Source organism: Mangifera indica, chromosome 2 (genome assembly GCF_011075055.1).
Source record: "Mangifera indica cultivar Alphonso chromosome 2, CATAS_Mindica_2.1, whole genome shotgun sequence".
NCBI classification, from domain to species: domain Eukaryota; kingdom Viridiplantae; phylum Streptophyta; class Magnoliopsida; order Sapindales; family Anacardiaceae; genus Mangifera; species Mangifera indica.
Genome location: NC_058138.1, coordinates 13,200,427 through 13,223,028, shown reverse-complemented (window position 1 = coordinate 13,223,028; position 22,602 = coordinate 13,200,427). Strand labels below are relative to the sequence as shown.

Sequence of the window (22,602 nt, the reverse complement as noted above, 5' to 3'; positions counted from 1 at the left end):
TTTAATTTATGAATTAATAATTAAAAATGATTGATAAAGTTTTGAATAAAATAATAAATAAATAAAAGGAAAAGGTAGTATGGGCAAAAACGTCAAATGGAAATGACGTGGAAATCGAAGACTGACATAACCTAACCTTTCTGGGATTTTGTTCCCCTCCAGCGTGCACTTCTCTCTGTAAAAATCACAATCCAATAAATGCTCTTCCCCACGTGTACGCGTCAGATTAAAACCCTCTCTGTTACATAGACGGTTATGATTTAACATTTCACACTAGTATTTCACAGTACACATACAATAGTGGTCCCTTTTCTTTCATTTACTCCATCTTACTCGCGTTCTCCTCTCCAACTGAAACGTAAACGTTGACACTAGTGGAGAAAGTTCTTGTCCCGTTTTGTTAGGTCTGTTCAGTGTTCTTCTGCAAACTCTAGGATTTTGACTTTGTCTTTATAGGATTTTCTGTTTTCTGATTTGGTTTTTATGTAAAAATGTTCTGGAGCAAACTCTAGGGTTTTGACTTTGTTTGCTGAGACCTTTCGTTTGTTTCAAATTTGGATTTTATGTTAATAACTTGCAATGCGGCTTTGGTTTTGGTTTTTGCTCTAAGTAACTTCTCTTCCTTTCTGTTTTATATTCCTCTGTAATTTTATTAAATTTTTAAAGATGTTTCTGTTGTGTTTTTGTTTTGTAAAAATCACAAAATCTAGCCTGTTTTTTTTGGATTTGTTTTTATTTTTTTGTTCTAAGAAATTCAGTTCTGCTTTGTGGAGTACTTTTATTCCTCTAGCCTTTTATTTTATTAAGGTTTTTTTTTTCTTATTTAAAATTATTATTACTTTGTCATTTGTGTAGTAAAGCCCAGATCAATGATCATATCTAATGTTTGTCTCTTGTTTTGCTGCAGAACTCCGGTTTAGTTTACAGCTGTATGACATAAGGTAGTTTCATTACATGTTGGACTTTTCAGTTGAATGTGTTGCATGGAACCACATTTTGGTTGTGTTTTTTGTGTTATTAACTGGTTTTCTTTTGTATTAATCATCCTGTGCTTCTATGGTGGTTTGTTTAGGTCTATTAGTAAGGTGTTCTGGATTTACCGTGACATGCATTGTGTCTTTTGGTCGAAAAATGGATCAGTATTTTTTTTAATCAAATGGGTTATCTTTTTTATAGTTGTTTTGAGTTTCTATACGAAGCTGTGTTTTTGCCAGGGGTTTCGAGTGAATTTATTTGTGCAATTCCTTCGCTAGAAATGATTTCACTGTTTATGTGTTGAAGCCTGAAATTTGTTATTTTTAATCTTGATCTTTGAGTAGAATTCGTGTTTGAGTTACTAGCTTTGTTTTTTTTTGTGAAGATACTTTCTTGCGTTCTTTCTTTCTCACTGGTCAAGGAAATAGATAACATTTTGGATTAATTTTAAATTTTAATTTTATTTCCTTTTAAGGGGTTGGTGTTAAGTTCTGCACCATTAATTTTATGGGTTGTAATTGGATAATTTTCAACAAAAAACTATTTTGTTCTCACTATCTATTTATTTTACTTTCTCTATTGTTAACCTTAGTGCTTACTTAAGTTCTTAGTGCTTTCTTTACGTTTCAATTGTGTTGCATCATTCTCATACTGTAAACTTTGTTTTGACTTTCTGTAATTGGTCCTTAGTTGGGGATTCAATATTCTGCAACTTAATTGTTGTTATTGCTGGTTTAAGCCATTTTTAAGAATGCACCCCTTTTTTGTACTATACATATGGGTTGATGACACAGGATTATCTTTTTGTAGCATTACTGTGAAATTTTACAGGTTCAATTTACAGCTTGAAATGTCAGGCTTTACAGGTTAAATTTGTTTGCCTTTGTGTTTATAATCATCAGGCTTTATATGACTTGGTTACGGCATGCTGGCTGAACTTTAAACTTAATGTTTCTGACTTTCTAAAGTCTTACAAAAGTGTCTTTCTGATGTGAAGGGTATATTTTTTTATTGTCAAGGGTTACAGATGCTTGCCAAAGACTTGCTCTTTTCTGTTGGATTTTTTTGGTTTTTAGCCATTCCTGGTGCCTGCTCATGATGTCAAATAGTATGTAAACCTTTTCTGATTTTTATTTGCTTTAATTACTTGTGCTTATTCTTAGGGTATGGATTCACTTGAGCATGAAGGGAATGGGGCTCACGAAGGAAATGGAGCACATAAAGGAAATGGGGCAGATGATGCATTGCCACTACCTCCACCAGTAATTCCACCAGATTTCACTCCAACAAAGGTGGAACCTGAACCATTTAAGAAAAAGGTGGTGAGGCTTCCAATATCGAGGCGTGGCCTTGGATCTAAAGGGCAAAAGATTACTCTGCTTACAAATCACTTCAAAGTTAATGTTACCAATGTTAATGGTCACTTCTTCCATTATAGTGTAAGTCCTCGATTGTTCTTTCTGAGTAGGGCTGGATTTGAGCCATGTTGGTTTGAGGTCGATTGCTAGCTCAGCTCAATTGAGCTCAAAACGAGCAGCCATGTTTCAAGCTCCAGCCATGGGTATATGAAATCCTCTAGCTCGAGCCATGGGGGCTCTGCTAATTTTTTTAACTTATAAAAATTGTTTTTAAATTTTTATGTGCTCTAATAAAAGAATACAAGCTTATTTATTATGGGTATGTGATATATGGAATTTGGTTCAAACTACAACTTACTTCAAGATCAACCCAGTTCCTTAACAACTCACTTCACCTATTGTAAATAAGTTTAACTTTTTTCTTTTTTCAGTGCAATTTAACTTCCATGTTTTCTTCTATTAGAGTACATAAAATAAAAAGTAATGGTTTTTGTAAGTTAATTTTTTCTTGGTTGATTACTGAGCTCGAGCCAAGCTCGTGATTTTGAGAACTCTTTTTTGAGTTTGGGCTTGATAATGATTCTATCTGCAATTTGATGAATACTATTTGCTTAATATCTTTGTTTATTCATTGTTTAACAGGTTTCCCTCTCATATGAAGATGGTCGTCCTGTTGATGGCAAGGGTATTGGAAGACGAGTAATTGACAGAGTGCAAGAGACCTATGATAATGAGTTAGCTGGAAAGGACTTTGCATATGATGGGGAGAAGAGTTTATTTACTGTTGGTCCCCTTCCCCGCAATAAGCTAGAGTTTACTGTTGTGCTTGAGGAAATTTCATCCAGCAGGTAAACATGCTTATTTATGATTAACTACTTTGGTCTATCTTTCTGTCTCTTTATGATTAAGTCTCAGTGGAGCTTCTTGTGTGTAGAAACAATGGAAATGGAAGTCCTGATGGGCACGAGAGCCCTAGTGCGAATGATCGAAAGAGAGTACGTCGCCCTTATCGCTCCAAAACTTACAAAGTGGAGATCAGCTTTGCTGCAAAAATCCCAATGCAATCTATTGCTAATGCACTACGTGGTCAAGAGTCTGAGAACTCCCAAGAAGCTTTGAGGGTTCTGGATATAATACTACGGCAGCATGCAGCTAAACAGTACACACACTTTGTCTAATATTTTTGTCATTTTGACACCATTTTTTCTTGTGTCCAACCAGACTTGAACTGTTGCAGGGGTTGCCTCCTTGTACGACAATCATTCTTTCACAATGATCCGAAAAATTTTGCTGATGTAGGAGGAGGTGTTCTTGGTTGTAGAGGGTTTCATTCTAGCTTTAGAACCACTCAGGGAGGCTTGTCTCTGAATATTGGTTAGATGATTGTCAAGTTCTAATTTGTTTATATTATTGGTCAAGTTTTATATCTTATCAGTTGCCTTTGTTCAGATGTATCAACTACAATGATTATACAGCCTGGCCCTGTTGTTGATTTTCTAATAGCCAATCAACAGGTCAGGGATCCGTATGCAATAGACTGGGCCAAGGTGATTCTAATTCTTCTGTAATTTTGTTGTTTGAGCTGATTTATTTTTATTCTTGATTGATTGGAATTCTCATCTTCTTGTTTGATCAATAGGCTAAACGAACACTAAAGAATCTGAGGATCAAGGTGGCTCCATCCAACCAAGAGTACAAGATAACTGGATTGAGTGAGAAACCCTGCAGAGAGCAGATGTACTCTTCCTTAGTTTAGATTTATACTCTGTTCTGTGGTTACTGTTTATTATTTTCTTTTTTCTGGATTGCCCAATTATAAAAGACTTGATTCAAATTGGTGTTGCATGCTCTGCTGTTTGTTTTCTTTGATTGATCTAGGTTTTCACTCAAGCAGAAAAATGTGAGGGATGAGGATGGTGAAGTTCAGTCCCAGGAAATAACTGTTTATGACTACTTTGTCAATCATCGCAATATGGATTTACGATATTCAGCAGATATTCCTTGCATCAATGTTGGGAAGCCAAAGCGCCCTACGTATATTCCTCTTGAGGTGAGTAGATGTTTTATGGTTCTGGTGCCAGTTTGCATACAATGATTGAATGTGGCTGTTATTATAACAATGAAATTTCTTTCTTATATAAATTTCCATTTTTTGAATGGAATTGTTGCAGCTTTGTTCTTTGGTTTCCTTACAACGATACACAAAAGCTCTTAACACTCTACAGAGAGCTTCGCTTGTAGAAAAATCAAGGCAGAAGCCACAAGAAAGGATGAATACATTATCTAATGTAAGTGTGTCCTGAATCTTTTCCTTTAGACTTGCTACATTTTTTTTTATTTTCCTGTTTCTGACATATGTCTTTTTGATTGCAGGTTCTACGAAATGGCAAGTATGATGCTGAACCAATGCTACGTTCATGTGGCATTTCAATAAGTACTAATTTTGCTAAAGTGGAAGGCCGTGTTCTGTCCGCCCCTAGGGTACATTTCAAAGTTTATTTTTTAGTGGATTAATCATTCTCTTGTTGCAGTGTTGTTTTAAATTAGGATTTGCTCTATGTTATAACTTGATTTCTTTTATCAGTTAAAAGTAGGAAATGGTGAGGATTTCTTTCCTCGAAATGGGCGGTGGAATTTCAATAATAAGGTATTCCTATTTTTGTTATGTCTGATGATGATTTTGGTTCTCCGTGATTCTCACTTTTTCCTTCAAATGCTTTGTAGAAATTAGTGGAGCCAACAAAGATAGAACGATGGGCTCTTGTGAACTTTTCTGCGCGTTGTGATATTCGTGGCCTTGTTCGCGATCTGATAAAATGTGGCGATATGAAAGGCATCGTAAGTTTTGTGAGTTTATATCGATTTGGTGCCACTGCCCTGTCATAATAAATGGATTTAAAATCTGTTTATTTGCCTTATTACAGAAAATAGATGATCCATTTGATGTGTTTGAAGAGAATCCACAGCTTAGACGAGCCCCACCCTTGGTTAGAGTGGAAAAGATGTTTGATGACATTCAGTCTAAACTTCCTGGGGCTCCACAGTTCCTTCTTTGTTTGCTTCCGGAGAGGAAGAATTGTGAACTTTATGGTTGAATTTTATTGTTGGATTTCTTGAAGTAAATATTAAAGGTATTTTCCTGTTGTTCTAATGTGTGTTTTTTACTGAATCCCTAAGGTCCATGGAAGCGAAAGAATCTTGCTGAATTTGGAATAGTTACCCAGTGCATTGCTCCTACGAGGGTCAATGACCAATATCTTACAAATGTTCTCCTCAAAATTAATGCAAAGGTGAGTATTATGCAGCATCCCTATTTTATGGACTTTCTACTCCAATAATTCTTCTTTTATTGTTGAGAGTTTTGAATCTTTAGCTTTTGTCATGCATGGGTTTGTTATTGTCATATGTCCTACATCTTTTTTTTTTTTTTTTGGGTGAATTGTCCTACATCTGATAATGTACTTTTAATTATTTTGCAGCTTGGTGGGTTAAACTCTATCCTAGCTGTTGAACATTCTCCTTCCATTCCTGTTGTTTCCAAGGCTCCCACCATAATCCTTGGGATGGATGTGTCGCATGGGTCTCCTGGACAATCTGATATTCCATCAATTGCTGCTGTACTATGTTTTCTGTGATTCATGTGAATTCTTTATTGATGTTCTTTATTGATAATATGTAATTCTTTTTGCTGCTTTCATGCTGTTGGAGTTTGTAGGTTGTCAGCTCCAGGCATTGGCCTCTGATATCTCGGTACAGAGCAGCTGTTCGGACACAGTCTCCAAAGGTTGAAATGATTGATTCTTTATTCAAGAAAATTTCTGACACTGTTGATGAAGGCATTATGAGGTTTGTGTTGTTTTTTCTGTCTGGGTTTATGGTGTTTGATATATCATTGGAGATCATATATTTATTCTCCAAATTAAGAGTCTGAATCATAAACGCTTAACATCATTTGTTGTTGTCAACACTTCTAAATGTAAATATACTCTGTAGATATATTATCCATAATCTTTTTTCTCTATCAGGGAGCTGCTCTTGGACTTTTATACCAGTTCAGGGAAAAGGAAACCTGATCAAATCATCATATTCAGGTATTTTTTACTGTGTGGTACTGCATATAAATTCTGCATCAAAATCAGCTTTATAAATCTCGGATGTTTCTTGTGTTAGTTTTGTGCCTGATGTTATTTTCAACTCAGGGATGGTGTTAGCGAGTCACAATTCAATCAAGTCTTGAACATTGAACTTGATCAGATCATTGAGGTTTAAAACTAGATCCTTTAAAAATATATTATACAAGCTTTAAAGCTTATTAATCTCTTTGGAACTAAGAAGACTAATCATTACAGGCTTGCAAGTTTTTAGATGAGAAATGGAGTCCTAAGTTTGTGGTGATTGTTGCACAGAAAAATCACCACACTAAGTTCTTTCAATCTGGATCTCCTGATAATGTTCCACCTGGTATGTGTAAACTCTTCACACTGGAAATCTTTACAGCATTTGGTGTAACAATTTTGCTTCCTGTGCAGGAACTGTTATAGACAACAGAGTTTGTCATCCAAAGAATTACGACTTCTATCTTTGTGCACATGCTGGAATGATTGTGAGTATTCTTCATATGTTTTAACTTGGAAGTGTTTGACTTAAACCTAGCCTAACAAAGTAGAATTAAGAAGAATTAAGAAAGGAAGTTTATATCAGACTTCAAAGGTGGTGTTACCTATGTTGTTCCTTGACAACCCTGTCCTTACATAGTCTTCTGAAGTGGGTCATTGCTATTATGAACGATGTGTATTAAATTTTAATTACATACCAGTTTTGTTGTAACTCTTTAGTGAATTATCAAGTGTAGATCTTGAATAAATTTGCTTTACTACACTGAAAGTACCTATTGTATGGAATGGTGTTTGTGACAGATTAATTTTTAAAAAAAAAAAAATCATGCGTGACATAATACACGCACAAACTGATTGGCTTGGATCTTCTAACTTGGTATTTAAATGTAATGAACATAAGATTAATAATAATCTGCAATGGTAAACATAATTGATTAACCTAAATTTGTTGGAATTGCCAACGTGCATTTATTATGCATTCCAGATTTAGTCCTCTTGCATTACAATCTAAATAGCCAAATTTAGTTCTAGTCCAATGTTTAATATGTCAAGTTGAAAGTGTCAGTTAATATTATAATCTCAAAGGTTTTTGTTTACCATGAAAGCTTTTGTTAAGTAATATTTCAATACTCAAGTGTAATGTGCTTTATTTTTCTAAAATTATTTGATGAATTGTTATTGAGTTCTGCAATTTTGTTCTATGGTTGATGTTCAGGGAACTACAAGGCCAACTCATTATCATGTTCTGTTGGATGAGGTGGGCTTCTCGGCTGATGATTTGCAGGATCTTGTGCATTCCCTTTCATATGTGTAAGTACAGTGAAATAATTGCATTAGATCTGGCTCAGTAGGTATTAACCGTTATGATCTTTCTAAATTATATTTCCAAACATTTCAGGTACCAGAGAAGCACCACAGCCATTTCTGTGGGTAAGTTTAGATATCTTGAAACTGTTTAAATTTGTCATCATATCAGATACCAAGCAATGGATTAGTGAATTGAAGATCTGTTTGTAATAGTTTTATTCCCTGCATGCAGTTGCCCCAATATGCTATGCACACTTGGCTGCCTCCCAGGTAGGATCTTTTGTGAAATTCGATGACAAATCAGAGACATCTTCGAGCCATGGCGGTATGGCTACTGCAGGAGCTGCTGCAGTTCCTCAGCTGCCGAGACTGCAGGAGAAAGTGTGCAATTCAATGTTCTTTTGCTGAGGCTTGAGAAGGCCTGTTTCCCAGTTTGTGTATAGGCTCTTTGGTTTTGCTTTGGTGATGCCTAGTCATTGCCCTATTTCCTGACTCCCTAGTGACTGTGTGACGATAACTTTGGTAATTATGCTTGTTGGTTTTGCTTTGGTGATGCCTAGTCATGTTATCCATACTTGCTGACTCCCTAGTAACTAATTATGCTATGCTTATGTACTTACCTAATGGCCTTTCTGGCCTAGTGAAATGCATGCGTTTGATGTTGCATTTAATCAAATTTAGTGTAATTCAGCTGTTGGTTCTTATTGCACTTATGAACATGATAGTGCAATCGCATGTTATGTGTTTGGAAATCTTAATTTTTTTATTTCTTTGCATCGCATGTTGTGTATTGGAACCTTAATTTTTTGAATCGGGTATATCGAATCAAATGATAGTGTTTAAAATATAAAATAATAAAAAAAATTAATTTATGTCATTATTTTAAAAAATATCTCTTAAAATTTAAAGTTTTTTCATATATATTTTTATTGCATTATTTTTTATTAAATATATTAGTTTGTATTGTGTTGTATAATGTTAATTGTATTATATTAATTTGATATATTTTATGGTATGAATTAAATTTTACTTAATCATATTAACAATAATTATGCCTTTCAAATATCCAATAATTATGAAATCCTGCGAGTGTTACTTGCATTCTCGGTATTTATGTTAACAGTTGCCTCTCCAGGGCTTAAAGGCATCTACTGAGTCATGCAGATTAAAATGGCCTGATGTTCTCTCACTGTAGTGTAGAAATTGTGGCATTTTTTTCTATTAATCGAAATAAAAATATTTTGATTTTTCAAATAATAAAATTCAGTTAAATCACCAGATTATGGGATCATTTGCTAAATTTAGGTGGAGTAAATCATAGTTCTTTAAAATGCGGTGCCCAGTATGGTTGACTAAAACGTCAATTGAAGTCTTTTACCCCGAGAATTAGCAATCGAAATGAAATAAATCTTGACCGAAAGGAGCACAAGGAATAGACATTTAGCCAATGTTTTAGGCATGTTATAGCTTATACTTTCAAAGCATGTTTGATCCGTTTGGCAATGATGCTGATTTAAATAATAAGAAACAAGTATAGTCACTTTACCATCAAAACCATAGAAGACAGACCAGATGTTAATAGACAGAAGCTTAGCAGAGTCAGGGGGTCAATAGCATTCTAAACTAAGTTGTTAACTGTCAAACCATCATGGGACAGTCCAGCTTGATGTGGCACGTCAATGGGGAATCCCTAGTTACCGGGCGGGTGTTGAAGAAAGAGAATGGCTGAAGGCTGGGCATCGAAAATTGCTCTGTTATAGGCCTACTTCGGTGCCTACTTAGTAAATACAGAAGTAGGAAATAAACGTTATAAAAATTAATTATATAGATATAAAAATAAGAAATAAACTATATGAAAACTATATAAGTATAATACGATAAATAATAAAAAAATACGTTTATAAAAAAATTATAAAATTTGAAAACGAAAAAAATATAAAACATGTATTTACAAGTTTAATACGATATACCATCAATAATACTTTTTTAAAAATACAAATTTAATATATTTTAAGTTCAAAAATTATAAACAACATATTTAAATTACAAAATAAATAAAAAAGTAAATTAAACACAAATAATTTTTGTTTTTACAAACTAAACTCTAGTGAGTAATCCACATTCAATAACCCATTTCAGTTTCAAGATGGATTTTCCGAATGGCTGTTCAATGTTTATATGCTTAGATAATTCTGGTGGAGAATTGAGTATAAATTACTGCCGCTTTTATAGATTTGAAGAGGACGAATAATAATCCTGGCATGAATCAGAAACAGAAGCACTCAATGAATTGAAACTATTCAAAATCTTGGCCTTACGCAGACACATCAGCACCTAATGAATTGAATCATACCTGTCGACCATCACCCATAAAAATATCAAAAATGAAAAATAGCGAAAAAATCTGTCACTAAAATTTAAAATTGAATTTCTTATTGTTCACTTTCAGAAGGTACCTACAACCTTATTTTGTTTTTTTTTTTTTTTGGAGTGATGGGGAGGTCTTCAGTTTTCGTTTCTGTACAAGTTACAATTAGGGGGGAACTGAACTGACCAATTAAAATAAAAAGAAAAAAAAACACAGGCACCTTTCCAAGCTTGCAGACAACTCAAAAATAAAAATCACAGGGAGCCAGAATAGCTCAAGCAATAGAACCATATCAAAACCTCAGAAATGAGCAGCCCTCACAAGTGAAGGATCCCCCCCTAATATACAATATACAAAATTAAAAAAAAAAATCACTGGCATTGAAAACATGTACCGGCCAGAGTCTCCGACTGGCTTTGTTAAGTTGTCAGGATTCATTTTCAAAATTGGAATGTCATCATCTCAATGCCGCCAGAAAACAAGTAATTAGTTGGGCCTAATGGCTGTCTTCCTTCATACTTTTACTTTTTTCTTTAGCAGGAAAGTCTGCCATGCTACGATATTTTTCCCTAAGTAACCTTTCCAACTCTGGATGTTTCTTTAGGGGCTCTTTCTGCTCACCTGACCCTCGAAAATGATGGAATGCCCTGTTGTATTCATTACAAAAACAAGTTTTAAGATAAACTAGTCCACAGAAGCAGCAAACCATGATGGCCATACAACTGCATCCAGGGAATACACATAATCATAAAATTTTATATAAATATATAGGATTCAAACTGTATCCCACTTTAAAAGTGATTCCGAATCTGATAATACAAAGTTTCCTACAACTTGACATTGCAGAGAGAAACATCAGAATAAAGCTGGAATTTCTTTTGACAACATATTTAGGTCTCTTTATGCACTTAAAAAGTTTAAAAGACTTATTAAAAAGCTTGCATTCCACAATGCATTTGTGACTCACTTACTAAAACATTTATTTTAGAAAACTGAACCATTTGCCTTTGTAGAATCTAACCAGCAAAGACATTACAGGAGATTCCAAATCCCAAACTCAAGCCCAAAGTATGGGAACTTACTGTTTACATGCAGTAAATATTCAATAGAAATATATGATATGTATTATCACACCACTGAATGATGATTATGGGACCTATATGGTGCCATTACTTGATAATCCTATCATTAAGCATTGAATGAAGATTAGGGCCAATATGGTGTCTGAATTGAATCATTGGGAATTAGATTAAAAAACAGTCATAGTTCTAAAAGAGAATCAACACATAAACTTCATAATATGAAATAGAAAAACTAATAATCATGTTTGGACCAGTGACACAATCAGAACTGCCCAAATACAAAATATGACTGATACAGGAGCTGATGGAAAAAAGAAATAAAGATTCAAGAAATAGAAAAAATAAAACATGCATAAAACTCCAAACTAAAACTCTAAAAAGGTACTTCGGTAAATAAATCCCAAATAATAACTAAAGCAAAGACTAGCACAGCCTTAGCCTAATCCTACATTAAATCAATAACACAGACATTTTTTTTTCCCCCTTTGTTTGCATTTTTTGGCCAACCCAGTCCATGATTAAATAAATGAATGTGCAAATGGTTGATGGAACATCTTAGACACTTGATTGAGGTCAGAAGAAATGCATCCTCTCATTTGATAAGGCAAAAAGCAATTATCATGTAGGGAACAGTGACACAATGAGGCATGTGGTTGTTTATGTAATGATAAGGGCTAACACAAAACTAACTGGAGCACAGTCCAAGATGGTGTCAATCTCTATCAAGGTAGGTGCCACTATACCATTGGCTAGATGGTATTGTTTCCTTCTTTTATGTTCATTTTCTGTATTAATAAGCTATCTTTTATATTTTGTGCACTTTAATTCTGGTGAATAATGATACTCCAGTGAGTTCAGGATTTCTCTAGAAACAGAATGTCACACTTCTGATTTCAGTAACAGCATCTCTAGATATGTTTCAGGAACCATGAAGCACTCTTAGATGGTACTAGATAAGTAATACAATTTTTATTAAACTCGTGTGGATCTATCTATCTATCTAATATTACTATATCTAATATTACCATAGGAACTAAGGTGTGACCCCAAACAAATTCTCAGTGCTATACCTAACCCCACAAACCTTACCATTCCCCCTATAATTGTAGCAAAAATAATCTTCTACCATTAAAATTGAACTATTTACATTCTTATTTGAACCCTAACCATAAAATCCCAAAGTAAATATGTGATTCGTCCAAGTTTTCAACCACTTTTTAGCCCCTAAAACTGAAAGATTCAAAGTTCACATATATCATACATCAGGTATATTTTAGATCCCAATTTTATCAATTGCAAACATCGAAATACCAAATAACAGAAGCATAACTTCCTTATCCATAGGAAATCAGTGATCTTCATTATCACAAACTCTTAGCACCCCAGTCAACAACACTCACAACCAGCAATTCACCCGCACACAGCCAGCAAACAGACAACACAAAGAATGCAATTACCCAGATGTCAGCACAGTTTATGACAAAGTTGGAAAACCTCTCTGTTGAACTTATATTAGCAAGTGAATGGCAGTAATTACAAAGTTCTCTATACACTTTGAATAAGAAAATGACAGAAATTAAAATGGATAGCCAGCAGTTTGAGGAGCCAGGAACTCCCTCAGCCAAAGGCTGCTCACACCATAATCCCTTTCTCTCCTTTGTCTCCTTTTCATTCTACCTTTCTAACTAATCTCCTAACCCACATGGCCTCCCTCCATCATGTGGAATCTTCCAAAATCTCTCTTAGGTCCACATTTCTTTTCCTGAATAATTCCTCTAGTGGATGCTCCACCTCCCTTATTGTGCACCATAAAGGCAGAGGTCCTAACACAAACTTAATTCTAGAACACATTCTAACACCATCAATGTTTATAATGTTATCCTGTCAAAAAGCCCCCAATGGAGATGTAGAGCAGAACAGTGATTCCTAAATATGATTTAATCTAGTGGCATTTCTTATATACTGCTTTGTTACACATAACTTCACTTGGAAAGGAAAGGAAATTATATTCAAATGTAAGGAAGTCCTAGTAAATTGTTCTGTCAGAAGCAGATCACATACTTCCAACATACATCAAAGCATGCTACATTCCTTGTTAGTCTCAGAAACTACCAACAGAAGATGTTACTGTAAAAATGCAGCCATCCAGTTTTCTCACAATTAGAAACCCCGTTGTTTTTATCTATTCTATGCGAACTTTAAAGTCCTAAAAGACCACAATCATGGAGTAGTTTTAGCTTAATGCAATTAGTATAAATCAATACCTCATTATTTTCCAAACAATTAAATTCACATAGGAAGTTCACTCCAACCTTCATTTGATCCTCAAACCCTCAAGATACCTTGTAACAATTATCACATCCAGTCCCTGTAGCTTGATTTTTCTCGTCACAAATTTCTCTAATGTCAGAAACATCATTCTAGTCATCAAATTTGTCATTTTGATATTGTTCCATCAAAACAAATATAGATTATATAAGTAAAGCCTAAGCAATTATCAAAAGTAATACTAAGATTCATTTAAATAACAACTTGCATTCTCGTTCCACAATGACTTGGTTCTTAATTTATTTATTTCCACATATTAGCAATTTCTCACTGATAATTCCTATAAGTAAAATCAAAAGAAATAGTTTATTATAAAGCATCAAAAATCAAATAATTAGCCAATTATGCAAGCTTTATTAGGAATTTGAAGTGTCCACATCTAATTTTGTGCCATAAATTATATTAAAAAAGAAAGAGTACAAAGTAGATACCAGTATTTTTCAAGGCCATAAAGATTGCCTCTGTGGTAGAAGTCAAGTGTCAGCCGCTCAAAGTCGTTATAAAGATCCTCTCTGAACTCTTTTTCCAAACCATAACTGAAAGGGAAAAAAAAAATCTGCTTTAAAAAATGACATTATGCATGTAACAGAGAAAAAGCTTCTTTAAAAGAAGACAAAAAAGAAAAAGCCGAGCCAACTACTTGAAAGGTGGCCTAAAATTCTTAAAGATAATGAGAAAACAAAAGGAGCATAACTTACAAGCATTACCTATAAAACCTGAAAAGACACTCTATTCCATAATTATAATTAGCAGCTGCATCTTCGAGAGCAAACTTCTTAAAGTCGTTATACATAGTAGGGATGAACATGTCTCTAATGAAATATGACCAAAACGTGTACAGTGTATTCATGTCCTACATATAAAATGACAGAAAGAATTTTTTCAATATCATATAAAGTAAACTAATGCAGATAGAAATGACAGACTTTTTTTTTTTTTTTTTGGGTAAGACATTATTGAGCCTTATATTTTACAAAATCCCAGCACCAAAATACCTAGACAATTGTATGTCCTTCTAAATAGATGTAGCCATAAGGACAGATGTTTTGAATTTTCAACTTCTAGAACACAGCTTGTACAAATGAAGCAGCCAGATGTTAGGGAAAGACAAAGGACTGATTTTCAGAGCTACAGTGAATCATAGATGATAAAACACTATATGCCAATACTAGCAACACCAAATCTGCTACCATGCGGTAACTAAATTCATTGAATTGGTTTTCATTTAATATTATTTTACGAAATCACAATATGCATAAGGAAACAAGTTATTCTTTGTATTTATAAAGTGACAAGAATGGGAAAGGAAATTAAACGGGAATAGACATGCATTTCTTATGTAACCGAGAAGGAAAATAATCAGAAGATATGATATATAAGATTCTGAATTAGAATAAGCCATTGTATGAAAAAACTGCATCACACAGACTTATCAACCCATGAAAATATGCAACTCAGAATTATTTTTTCCATTTTCTGAAACGCGGTTAAAACATATAAACAGAAAGTTTAGAGACGATGTCCACCTCACTGCAGCCAACTCCCAACTTCTTCCTCTCATTTAAGCACCGCTTCCGAAACTTTAAGTACCTTTAAGTAATAACAGCGAGATCAGACAATTTTCATAAACAGACAAAAATATAAGTAAAATCAATCAACATCTCCTTACTTCTGCTGTCTGAAGCCATTTTCTTCTAAAACCTGATGACCTGGATGCTGGAATGGAGGGAACGATTTTGGCATGGAACCCACAGGTGGACTACTTCCAGAGAGAAACCCATGGGGTGAAACACTCAATTTTGAAGGCCTTGGGCTGTAAGATTTAATTTGTAGTGTATTAGCTTAGGCGACCCTAAAAGTATTACATCAGCTAAGACATAATCTGGGCAGCAAATTGGATGGAATATTTTTGCATTTGAACAATTATTGCCCTCCAAAGCAAGCAATGGCAATAATATTATGCTAGCCAAAAGTACTTTAGTTTATACGAATAATTTAAAATTTCAAATGACAAGCAATAGTCACTTTCAACTGACCCATGATTTTCAGGAGGGGTTGAACCAAAGAAATATCCAACTGAATTACTTGGTGGACTTTCTGATACAATTCCAAGAGAATTCCGACCGGTTCCATGATTTCTAAAGTTGCTGGAGAAAAATCGCTGCTTGTGGGAAGATTGCTGCCTGTGAAAACCTTTATTTTGCTTACGGCGTGAACTGGCACTTCCAGATTCTTCATTACCACTGCTTGTAGCAGTATTGTCACCTGCCTTTGAATTTGACACTCCTGGAGCACAAACTGAAGGCCTTGGGTTTCCATCTTTGTTCTCAAAACCCGAGTTATTCTTCCTACGATGTGATCTCTTAGTTTTAAGCTCCTGCCCATGGTGATCATGTTAAAATAATTATATATCATCAAGAAACTTCAAAGGGAAGTGAATGTGAACAGTGCAAAACTTGAGCTCAAAATAAAAGTAAAACCAACAGACAATAGCCATCTCAACCTGCTCATAGAAATAAAGACCATCATTTATTGCAGAAGCGAGCTCATTAGAAATGGATTTCAATCCTTTTAATCCTTCACCATCAGTTTTAGATCCTTCAACCATCCAACTATTCTGCACAGCAGACACAGAAGAATGAGCCAACAAACCTTTAACAAACTTAAAGGAGAAAATTCAAACTATATTTTCTTAGGCTGCTAAAGAAGCTTCTTTTAAGAACATAAAGGCCTGTTTAATATCTTCTTTTGAATTTGTTAACACAAAAAATAAAAAAACATATTTGCATTTTCAAAATTTAGGAATGCCTATCATTTTCTTTAAACAAAATCAGACATAAATATGTTAAAATAGATAATGTAATGCCTTATTGATGATTTCAAACTTCCATTTAGAAATGTAAAATCAGGAAAATTATTAAAAGTGCTTTAAGTTTTTGACAAGTACATCTTTGGAAACAATTGAACCTGCTCAAAACTTACAGTGGCTAATAAAGAATTATACCAATAAACTAAGCTGATGAAGAAGGAACTATTCCATAAATGTACTTATATCATAATTATAAACCAAATTTCAAAATGAAAATAAAAAATAGATTTCAAATCTAATTCTGAATTTCCATCTGTGAGAACCAGAAAAAGGTCATTCTATGTTTTCAAAACATTTTTGAAATCAGTCATTATTTAACACATTTTAGTTCAGAAAACTCAAAATTATCTTTAGGGAAATGATTACCAAACACCCTTGAAAATTTTCTAATAAAAAGCATAACTTCTTTCTCATAGCACCTCTCAAATTTATATTGGTGAATAATTGATAGATCTCTTTCAGTTACAAGCTGACACAGAATGCAATCCTTTACACCATGAAATACTTCTAACAATTACAAAGGAACCAAGCAATTTTCTGTGACACACACATGTATATTCTCTCTTTTACATAAAAGAGAAATGCAAAACTCTTTGAAGTTCATAAGAACAAGGAAAATTTACCCAAAAAAAAGGTGACAATAAAAAAAAAAAAGAATCTCTCCCGTTCTTGGTGGAAGTGTCTTCTTTCTATTGTTAGCAATATAAACAAACCTAAATGCTTGAAAAGCTTTTTACATGACTAAAGATGATGACAAGATAATCAACAGACACAGTACAAAGTGCCAAAGATCTCCAACTCCATAAATTGAAACCATCAAATAGATGGGGATCAGAGACTAAATTAAAAGGATGTCAACATGAAATTGACTCAGGGGCTGGATATTCACAGAGAAAAAATGACCTATCAAATCTGCCTGGAGCTCAAGAGATCAATAAATTTATAGGTCTCCATTCTATTGATATGAAAACTTTATTACGTGTAAAGAATGCACTTCCTATTCACTCTCAAGGATTAAGGACACAACCCCTTTGTAGCAATCAATTTAAGTAAAAACAGAAAAAAATCTACTGCACATTAATTGCAATATATATAAAAAACAGTATAATACATGTAACCATGCATACACTTGATGCTTGTAGCTTCCTAAACTTTATATGTCCTAAGAATTTTCAGCATAGTAAAGACAAAATGAATAAAATCAAATGACAGCACTATATTAATCACTTTTAAAGAATAGCAAAGCAAGGGGCTTCAATCTCAGAAAGATGAAAAAAAGTGCCTAAGAAATCTAGTACTGAACAGCCATACCTGTGTGACAATTACAAGTCTCTGAACATCATGATCATTTACAACAACCTCATCATCTTCATCATCAATCCTTCGAAAAACAAGCCATTCATTTAAGAATACAGACAGCTTTTACAGAACTATTAATTAGAAAGCACATGAACAGTAGTTGGGTAGCAGCAGAAAGCATATGTACCCCATGCTAAGCTTGAAATTGAATCAGCTGGTCAGCATTACTTGATCCAAAAACAATATACTAATAAAAAACAAAGCTGTAATATCAAGAATGCTGTTAAAGATTATTTTTAAAAGAAGCATTCAGTTAATAGTCTGAAAAGCAAACTTATGCTAACAAAGAATACATTTCCAAAAACATACTTTTAACAGAAAATTTATGAATGAAATCCCCAGATATAACTATGAAAGGTAACACAAGAACATATGAACTGTAACATAAGAAAACCTCTTTTATCTTCACAAGCTTTTCTAGAACAACATGTTAGGAGGCCTTAAACCACCCTGGACACATTTATCTATGCTTTTTAGGGACCAGACTTGTTTCCTGCATTTCTAAGGGAATGTCAGATTCTTATCTTTTCCCTATATTCTGCTGAACTGGAAAAAGGTTGTAACCTAAATGCATATTCGGGTTTTCACAGTAGAAACTAAAGTTATTCTGCCATGATTAGATAGTCAAAGATAATTAAATATAGTTGTATACTTTGGCTCCCCAAAGGATGGCAAACATCAAGCCCAGGTTTAGGTCTGCATTCTTGTACCCCAGTCCTAGACCAGGGTTTAATTTTAACTAAATTATGAAAGTACTATGTCAACATCATTGATTATAAACTACAAGAGCCATTTATTATAAATTATTAACTATTGTAAAAAAACTGAATAAAGTATTATGTATAAGTATTATTTTATATAGCACATAAGCATATTATATATTATATTATGTACGCAGGCTGTGTTCCAGCCTATTGTAAGGCCTGGGGTGTTTTACCCATCTGTTAAATGGACCTAATAATACAGTACATCAATGTCTAAAACTATTTAGCCACCAGAACTTTTCAACCATCAATGACGTAGATACTATGATAAAAAAAACCATTAAAAAATCTCTCTTTTCTATTGAAAAATAGTATACCAAATCACAAGCTATTTATTGAAAATTTTAATCAAAACAAGAGTAATTTATTATTTAAATTATAATTTATCATTTACAGGTCAACCTACATGGTATTCAGGACAAATGACATGTAATAAAATTGTAAACATACCTTTAAACTAGTCAAATCTGAAGTCAACCATTTTCAAATATTGAATACTTAAGATTTACATCTACTTTCTCAATAATCACCAAACCTAGCACAGAAGAGAATTGGGATTTAAAAGAAAACCAAATATGCAATACCTTCTGGCTGCAGTAAGCTCATCCTTTTTTGCTGTTTTCTGTTCAATCTCTAGTTCTTCATCAAGCATAAATGTGTTTGCAAAATCATTTGACAGGTCATTAAGATGCCGTACAGCCATATTTGAAGTGGACTCCAAGCTTTCAGCCTTGTGGTCAACAAATCTTGCAGACTCATCTCTTTGTAACTGGTTTTGACAGGAACTATCATCCCTGTTCTCAATACCTGACAAGTTATCTGAATCAAAAATCGATGCTATCAACACACCATTTTCGGCACAGAATGCTTGTTTTCTGCCATTAATAACAGACTCACCACTCTGTTCAGCATTACTGTCATGTGTTATATCTGCACTATCCCTGTTCGGCTGTATTTCAGTATTTTCTTCAGAGGCTTCCCCTGTATTACCTTCATTACTATCACCTTTGTTAATTAAATCGATAGAGTTCTCTAACTGTTGGCTTGGGGATTTCTCCTTAAGTTCAGCAGAGGATGGAATCCACTTGGACCATTCATCACGTCTCCGAATCTTATTACCCTAGATTAATAACACCATACAAAGAAGGCGGTTCAAAATAAATAAAATAATAAAAATAAAGTCACCGAATATCTGTCCATATTACAACCCAATCATACACTAGTATAAAGGTTTATACAGTGGCTAAATTAAGCAGCCTTTCATATGTGGTTTTCATCCTGACAAAACAAATTAAGAACTCTATAAATTCAGAAAAAAGGTAAAGCATCAAAATTGCAAAAGTTTTTCTTGTACAAATCAACTGCCATTATCCAAAGAAAAAGAAAAGCAGCGTTTTCACATTGTACTTCCTTAAACTTCAAAATTTATCACCATAAAATTATATGAATAAAAGTCTGTATGCAGAGTAAACAGGACAAATATATCATAGTGGAGAAACCCAACCTGCACTTCTACAGTACTAGAACTGTGCATTGCATCAAGTATAAAGGGTATATTTGTACTCATTCTCTTTACCTGCAACACATGAAAATATCAAAATTAAACAAAATTTCAAATCTCATCAGCAGCAACCCAATCATGAAAATATCACAATTACATAATTTAAGATATTCGCATATTGGAAATTGCATGCAAATATAGAAGTTATAATAATTACGCAGTGTTGCACAGTTTAAACATACCCTTTTAAATTCAGCAATAGTGGATATTGGAACCCATCCTTGGGCATCCATCAAGGAAATTAGGTAATGGTCATTCTGAAGATTTTCATCACTGGCAAAAGGAAGGCATGTCATTAGATAACAGCAAACAAAGTCATTTATATTATAAGATAATTCTACAGTTTCTTTTAGCAATATTTCCCGCCCTATTGGATGGCTCAGTTTTGTTTTTAAACTGAATAACTAATACAGATTTGTTTTAAACCAAATATATAATGCAAAGTGATTGCATGATCTATCAAATGCAGTCAAAATGATCAATGTTCTTAAAGCAGTCACCAATCAGAACTTTAACACATAACAGTATATCAACCAGTACCTGAAATAATAATCAATTTGTTTTACAATGCTACCCGTCAATGCCAGTGTCTCTGGAGGTAACATGGGGTTGCCTGGAGGAATAGGATATCGGACAAAGTGAGGAGGATGAGGTCCCCTAACAGAGCCTGGAGGTGCTACAGACACATAGCAAACTGCAGGTCCTGTGGCAACCAATTAACGAGTTATTTAATACTATCCTATTAAAAGCTCCAAGATTATACAAACAATTAAGTGGAATAACAATTAAGTGAATCAGCAATACTATGGCTAACAAGCTTTCCAAGATTACAAAACCAATTAAGTCTATCATTCTTACATTTATAAGTGTGTTATTTTTTACCTTTGTTTAGACTCGTTATCTAAGAAATAACACTTTGACATATTTAATCTTTCATATTCATGGTAATATAAACAAACTTTAAAAGCTAACACTTTCATATGTTTAATTTTTTTTTCATTGAAATATGAACAAAGTTTAAGAACTGACACTTTCACATATTTAATTTTTTATTTTCATTGTAATATAAAAAAATTTCAACTACTGTCAATTCTTTTTTGAGTTCAGTTAAACACTTACCACATTTCAAACCATCATTTATTCTATTTGCATCGATGGATTGTCTATGTGCTGTTGCTCTACATTCAAAATCATTATTATCTTAGAAGATTGTTTTGAGTCCTTAAGGCTCTGTAAATCATTTACGTTTTACTATTTGCGTTATTTTCAACTTTCAATAAAATCAAAATCTGTTGATTTGAAAGACCTAAAATGTATCATTGTTTACTTCTATTTTTTATATACAATATCAAATACACCAATCACAAATGCAAGAAAGCAGAAAACTTCATGCCGGGTACTTAAGTTATTACCAGTAAAGCTTGGACCAACCATATATCCAGGACTGGGAGTATGACCAAAAAAGGCAGTCCTCACTAAAGGCCGAGGTCCCATAGGAATACCTTCATGGTGATTAATAGGTCTGTGATGATGCCAAGCAGGTTCTTGCATATTAGGAGCTCTTCTACTATAGAAATTTACACTTGCATTGACCCCAGAAGCATTGAGATCTCCTCGAGGAGGCGGTGGAACATTCCGGACAGCATCAACAGCATGAACTACTGGGGAAGCAAAACCTGTCTGATTTTCAACAGCTGAAAAGTGTCCAGGGTACGGCTGATAAGCCGCATAGCCGATGGGCGGGGGAGGCACCATTGGATGAAACATAGGAGCTGGCTGATGGTAAGGAAAAGGTACAGGAAAAGGTGGAGCAGTGTTCGGATTTCGCTTAGACCCTGACTTCTGATTACGCACATGTGAATGTTGCTGTTTATGTGATGGATTAGGATTAGAAATTCCTGAACTATGAGTTTTCTGTTCCACAGAAGCTCCCTGAGTCACCTCAGTAACAAGTAAATTCACAATATGAACACAATAAAAAGAAAAAAAAATACTAAAAATTTAAATAAAAGTGAAAGACCTGGACGAGTGGTGTATCAGAGGAAGGTTTAGGAGAGCGATGTTGAGCGTCGGAGAGAGCGGGCCAAGAGTCGGGACTGATGACGGAAGCGGCATCCATGACAACACAAGTGGTCTTCCACGGAGACTTGAGGCCGCTCACCATCTCCTTCTGACGATCATCTCCTCCTTCATTATCGGCCATTACCATAATAGTAAAACTCTATAATAATGAAATTATTTTTATTAATCCAAGCACAAACAGAGCGTTGCGAGATTAGGGTTTGTAATTTGTTCAACAGGAAGAAAGATAGAGGAGGAGCAGAGCAGAGCAAAACACGGCAGAAACGTGTAAGGGGAGTGACAGTGTGAAAGCGAAAGAAGACGAGAGTGTTTTTATATGTGGGGAGAAGAAGAAAGAGTAGAGTGAAGTAACCAGTAGTGAATAGTGAAATAAAAATGGCAGTTTGTTCGGGTGGGAGTGGTAAGTTGAGTCATTCTGCTTCTACAACTTATC

General features: G+C 34.1%; 2 protein-coding genes across 5 annotated transcripts; one reads left to right on the top strand and one right to left on the bottom strand.

Annotated features, from left to right (window-relative positions):
• The first annotated feature begins 274 nt into the window (after window positions 1–274).
• Window positions 275–8,432, top strand: LOC123209612 (protein argonaute 4-like). Its single transcript, XM_044627727.1, has 24 exons — window positions 275–404; window positions 908–941; window positions 2,139–2,414; window positions 2,976–3,181; window positions 3,268–3,492; window positions 3,571–3,707; window positions 3,783–3,880; window positions 3,973–4,070; window positions 4,212–4,383; window positions 4,505–4,621; window positions 4,707–4,814; window positions 4,918–4,980; window positions 5,058–5,171; window positions 5,258–5,423; window positions 5,511–5,623; window positions 5,813–5,950; window positions 6,049–6,179; window positions 6,359–6,424; window positions 6,533–6,596; window positions 6,683–6,794; window positions 6,863–6,936; window positions 7,665–7,759; window positions 7,848–7,879; window positions 7,989–8,432. The coding sequence occupies exons 3-24, from the start codon at window positions 2,142–2,144 to the stop codon at window positions 8,162–8,164; spliced, it is 2,778 nt and encodes a 925-aa protein (XP_044483662.1). The 5' UTR covers window positions 275–404; window positions 908–941; window positions 2,139–2,141; the 3' UTR covers window positions 8,165–8,432.
• Window positions 8,433–10,161: 1,729 nt separating this feature from the next.
• On the bottom strand, window positions 10,162–22,602 carry LOC123209610 (la-related protein 1A). 4 transcript variants are annotated; one of them, XM_044627725.1, is made up of 15 exons: window positions 22,108–22,602; window positions 21,500–22,019; window positions 20,628–20,790; window positions 20,270–20,360; window positions 20,031–20,102; window positions 19,424–19,646; window positions 19,111–19,345; window positions 17,715–17,784; window positions 16,038–16,151; window positions 15,571–15,911; window positions 15,204–15,347; window positions 15,061–15,124; window positions 14,242–14,387; window positions 13,966–14,070; window positions 10,162–10,771 (listed from the first exon to the last, which is right to left on the bottom strand). In XM_044627725.1, the coding sequence occupies exons 1-15, from the start codon at window positions 22,294–22,296 to the stop codon at window positions 10,621–10,623; spliced, it is 2,628 nt and encodes an 875-aa protein (XP_044483660.1). In that variant the 5' UTR covers window positions 22,297–22,602; the 3' UTR covers window positions 10,162–10,620. The 4 variants fall into 4 exon arrangements, 3 of the variants coding, with proteins under 3 accessions (XP_044483660.1, XP_044483661.1, XP_044483659.1); XM_044627726.1 differs by having other exon boundaries at window positions 19,111–19,333; XM_044627724.1 differs by having other exon boundaries at window positions 19,111–19,646.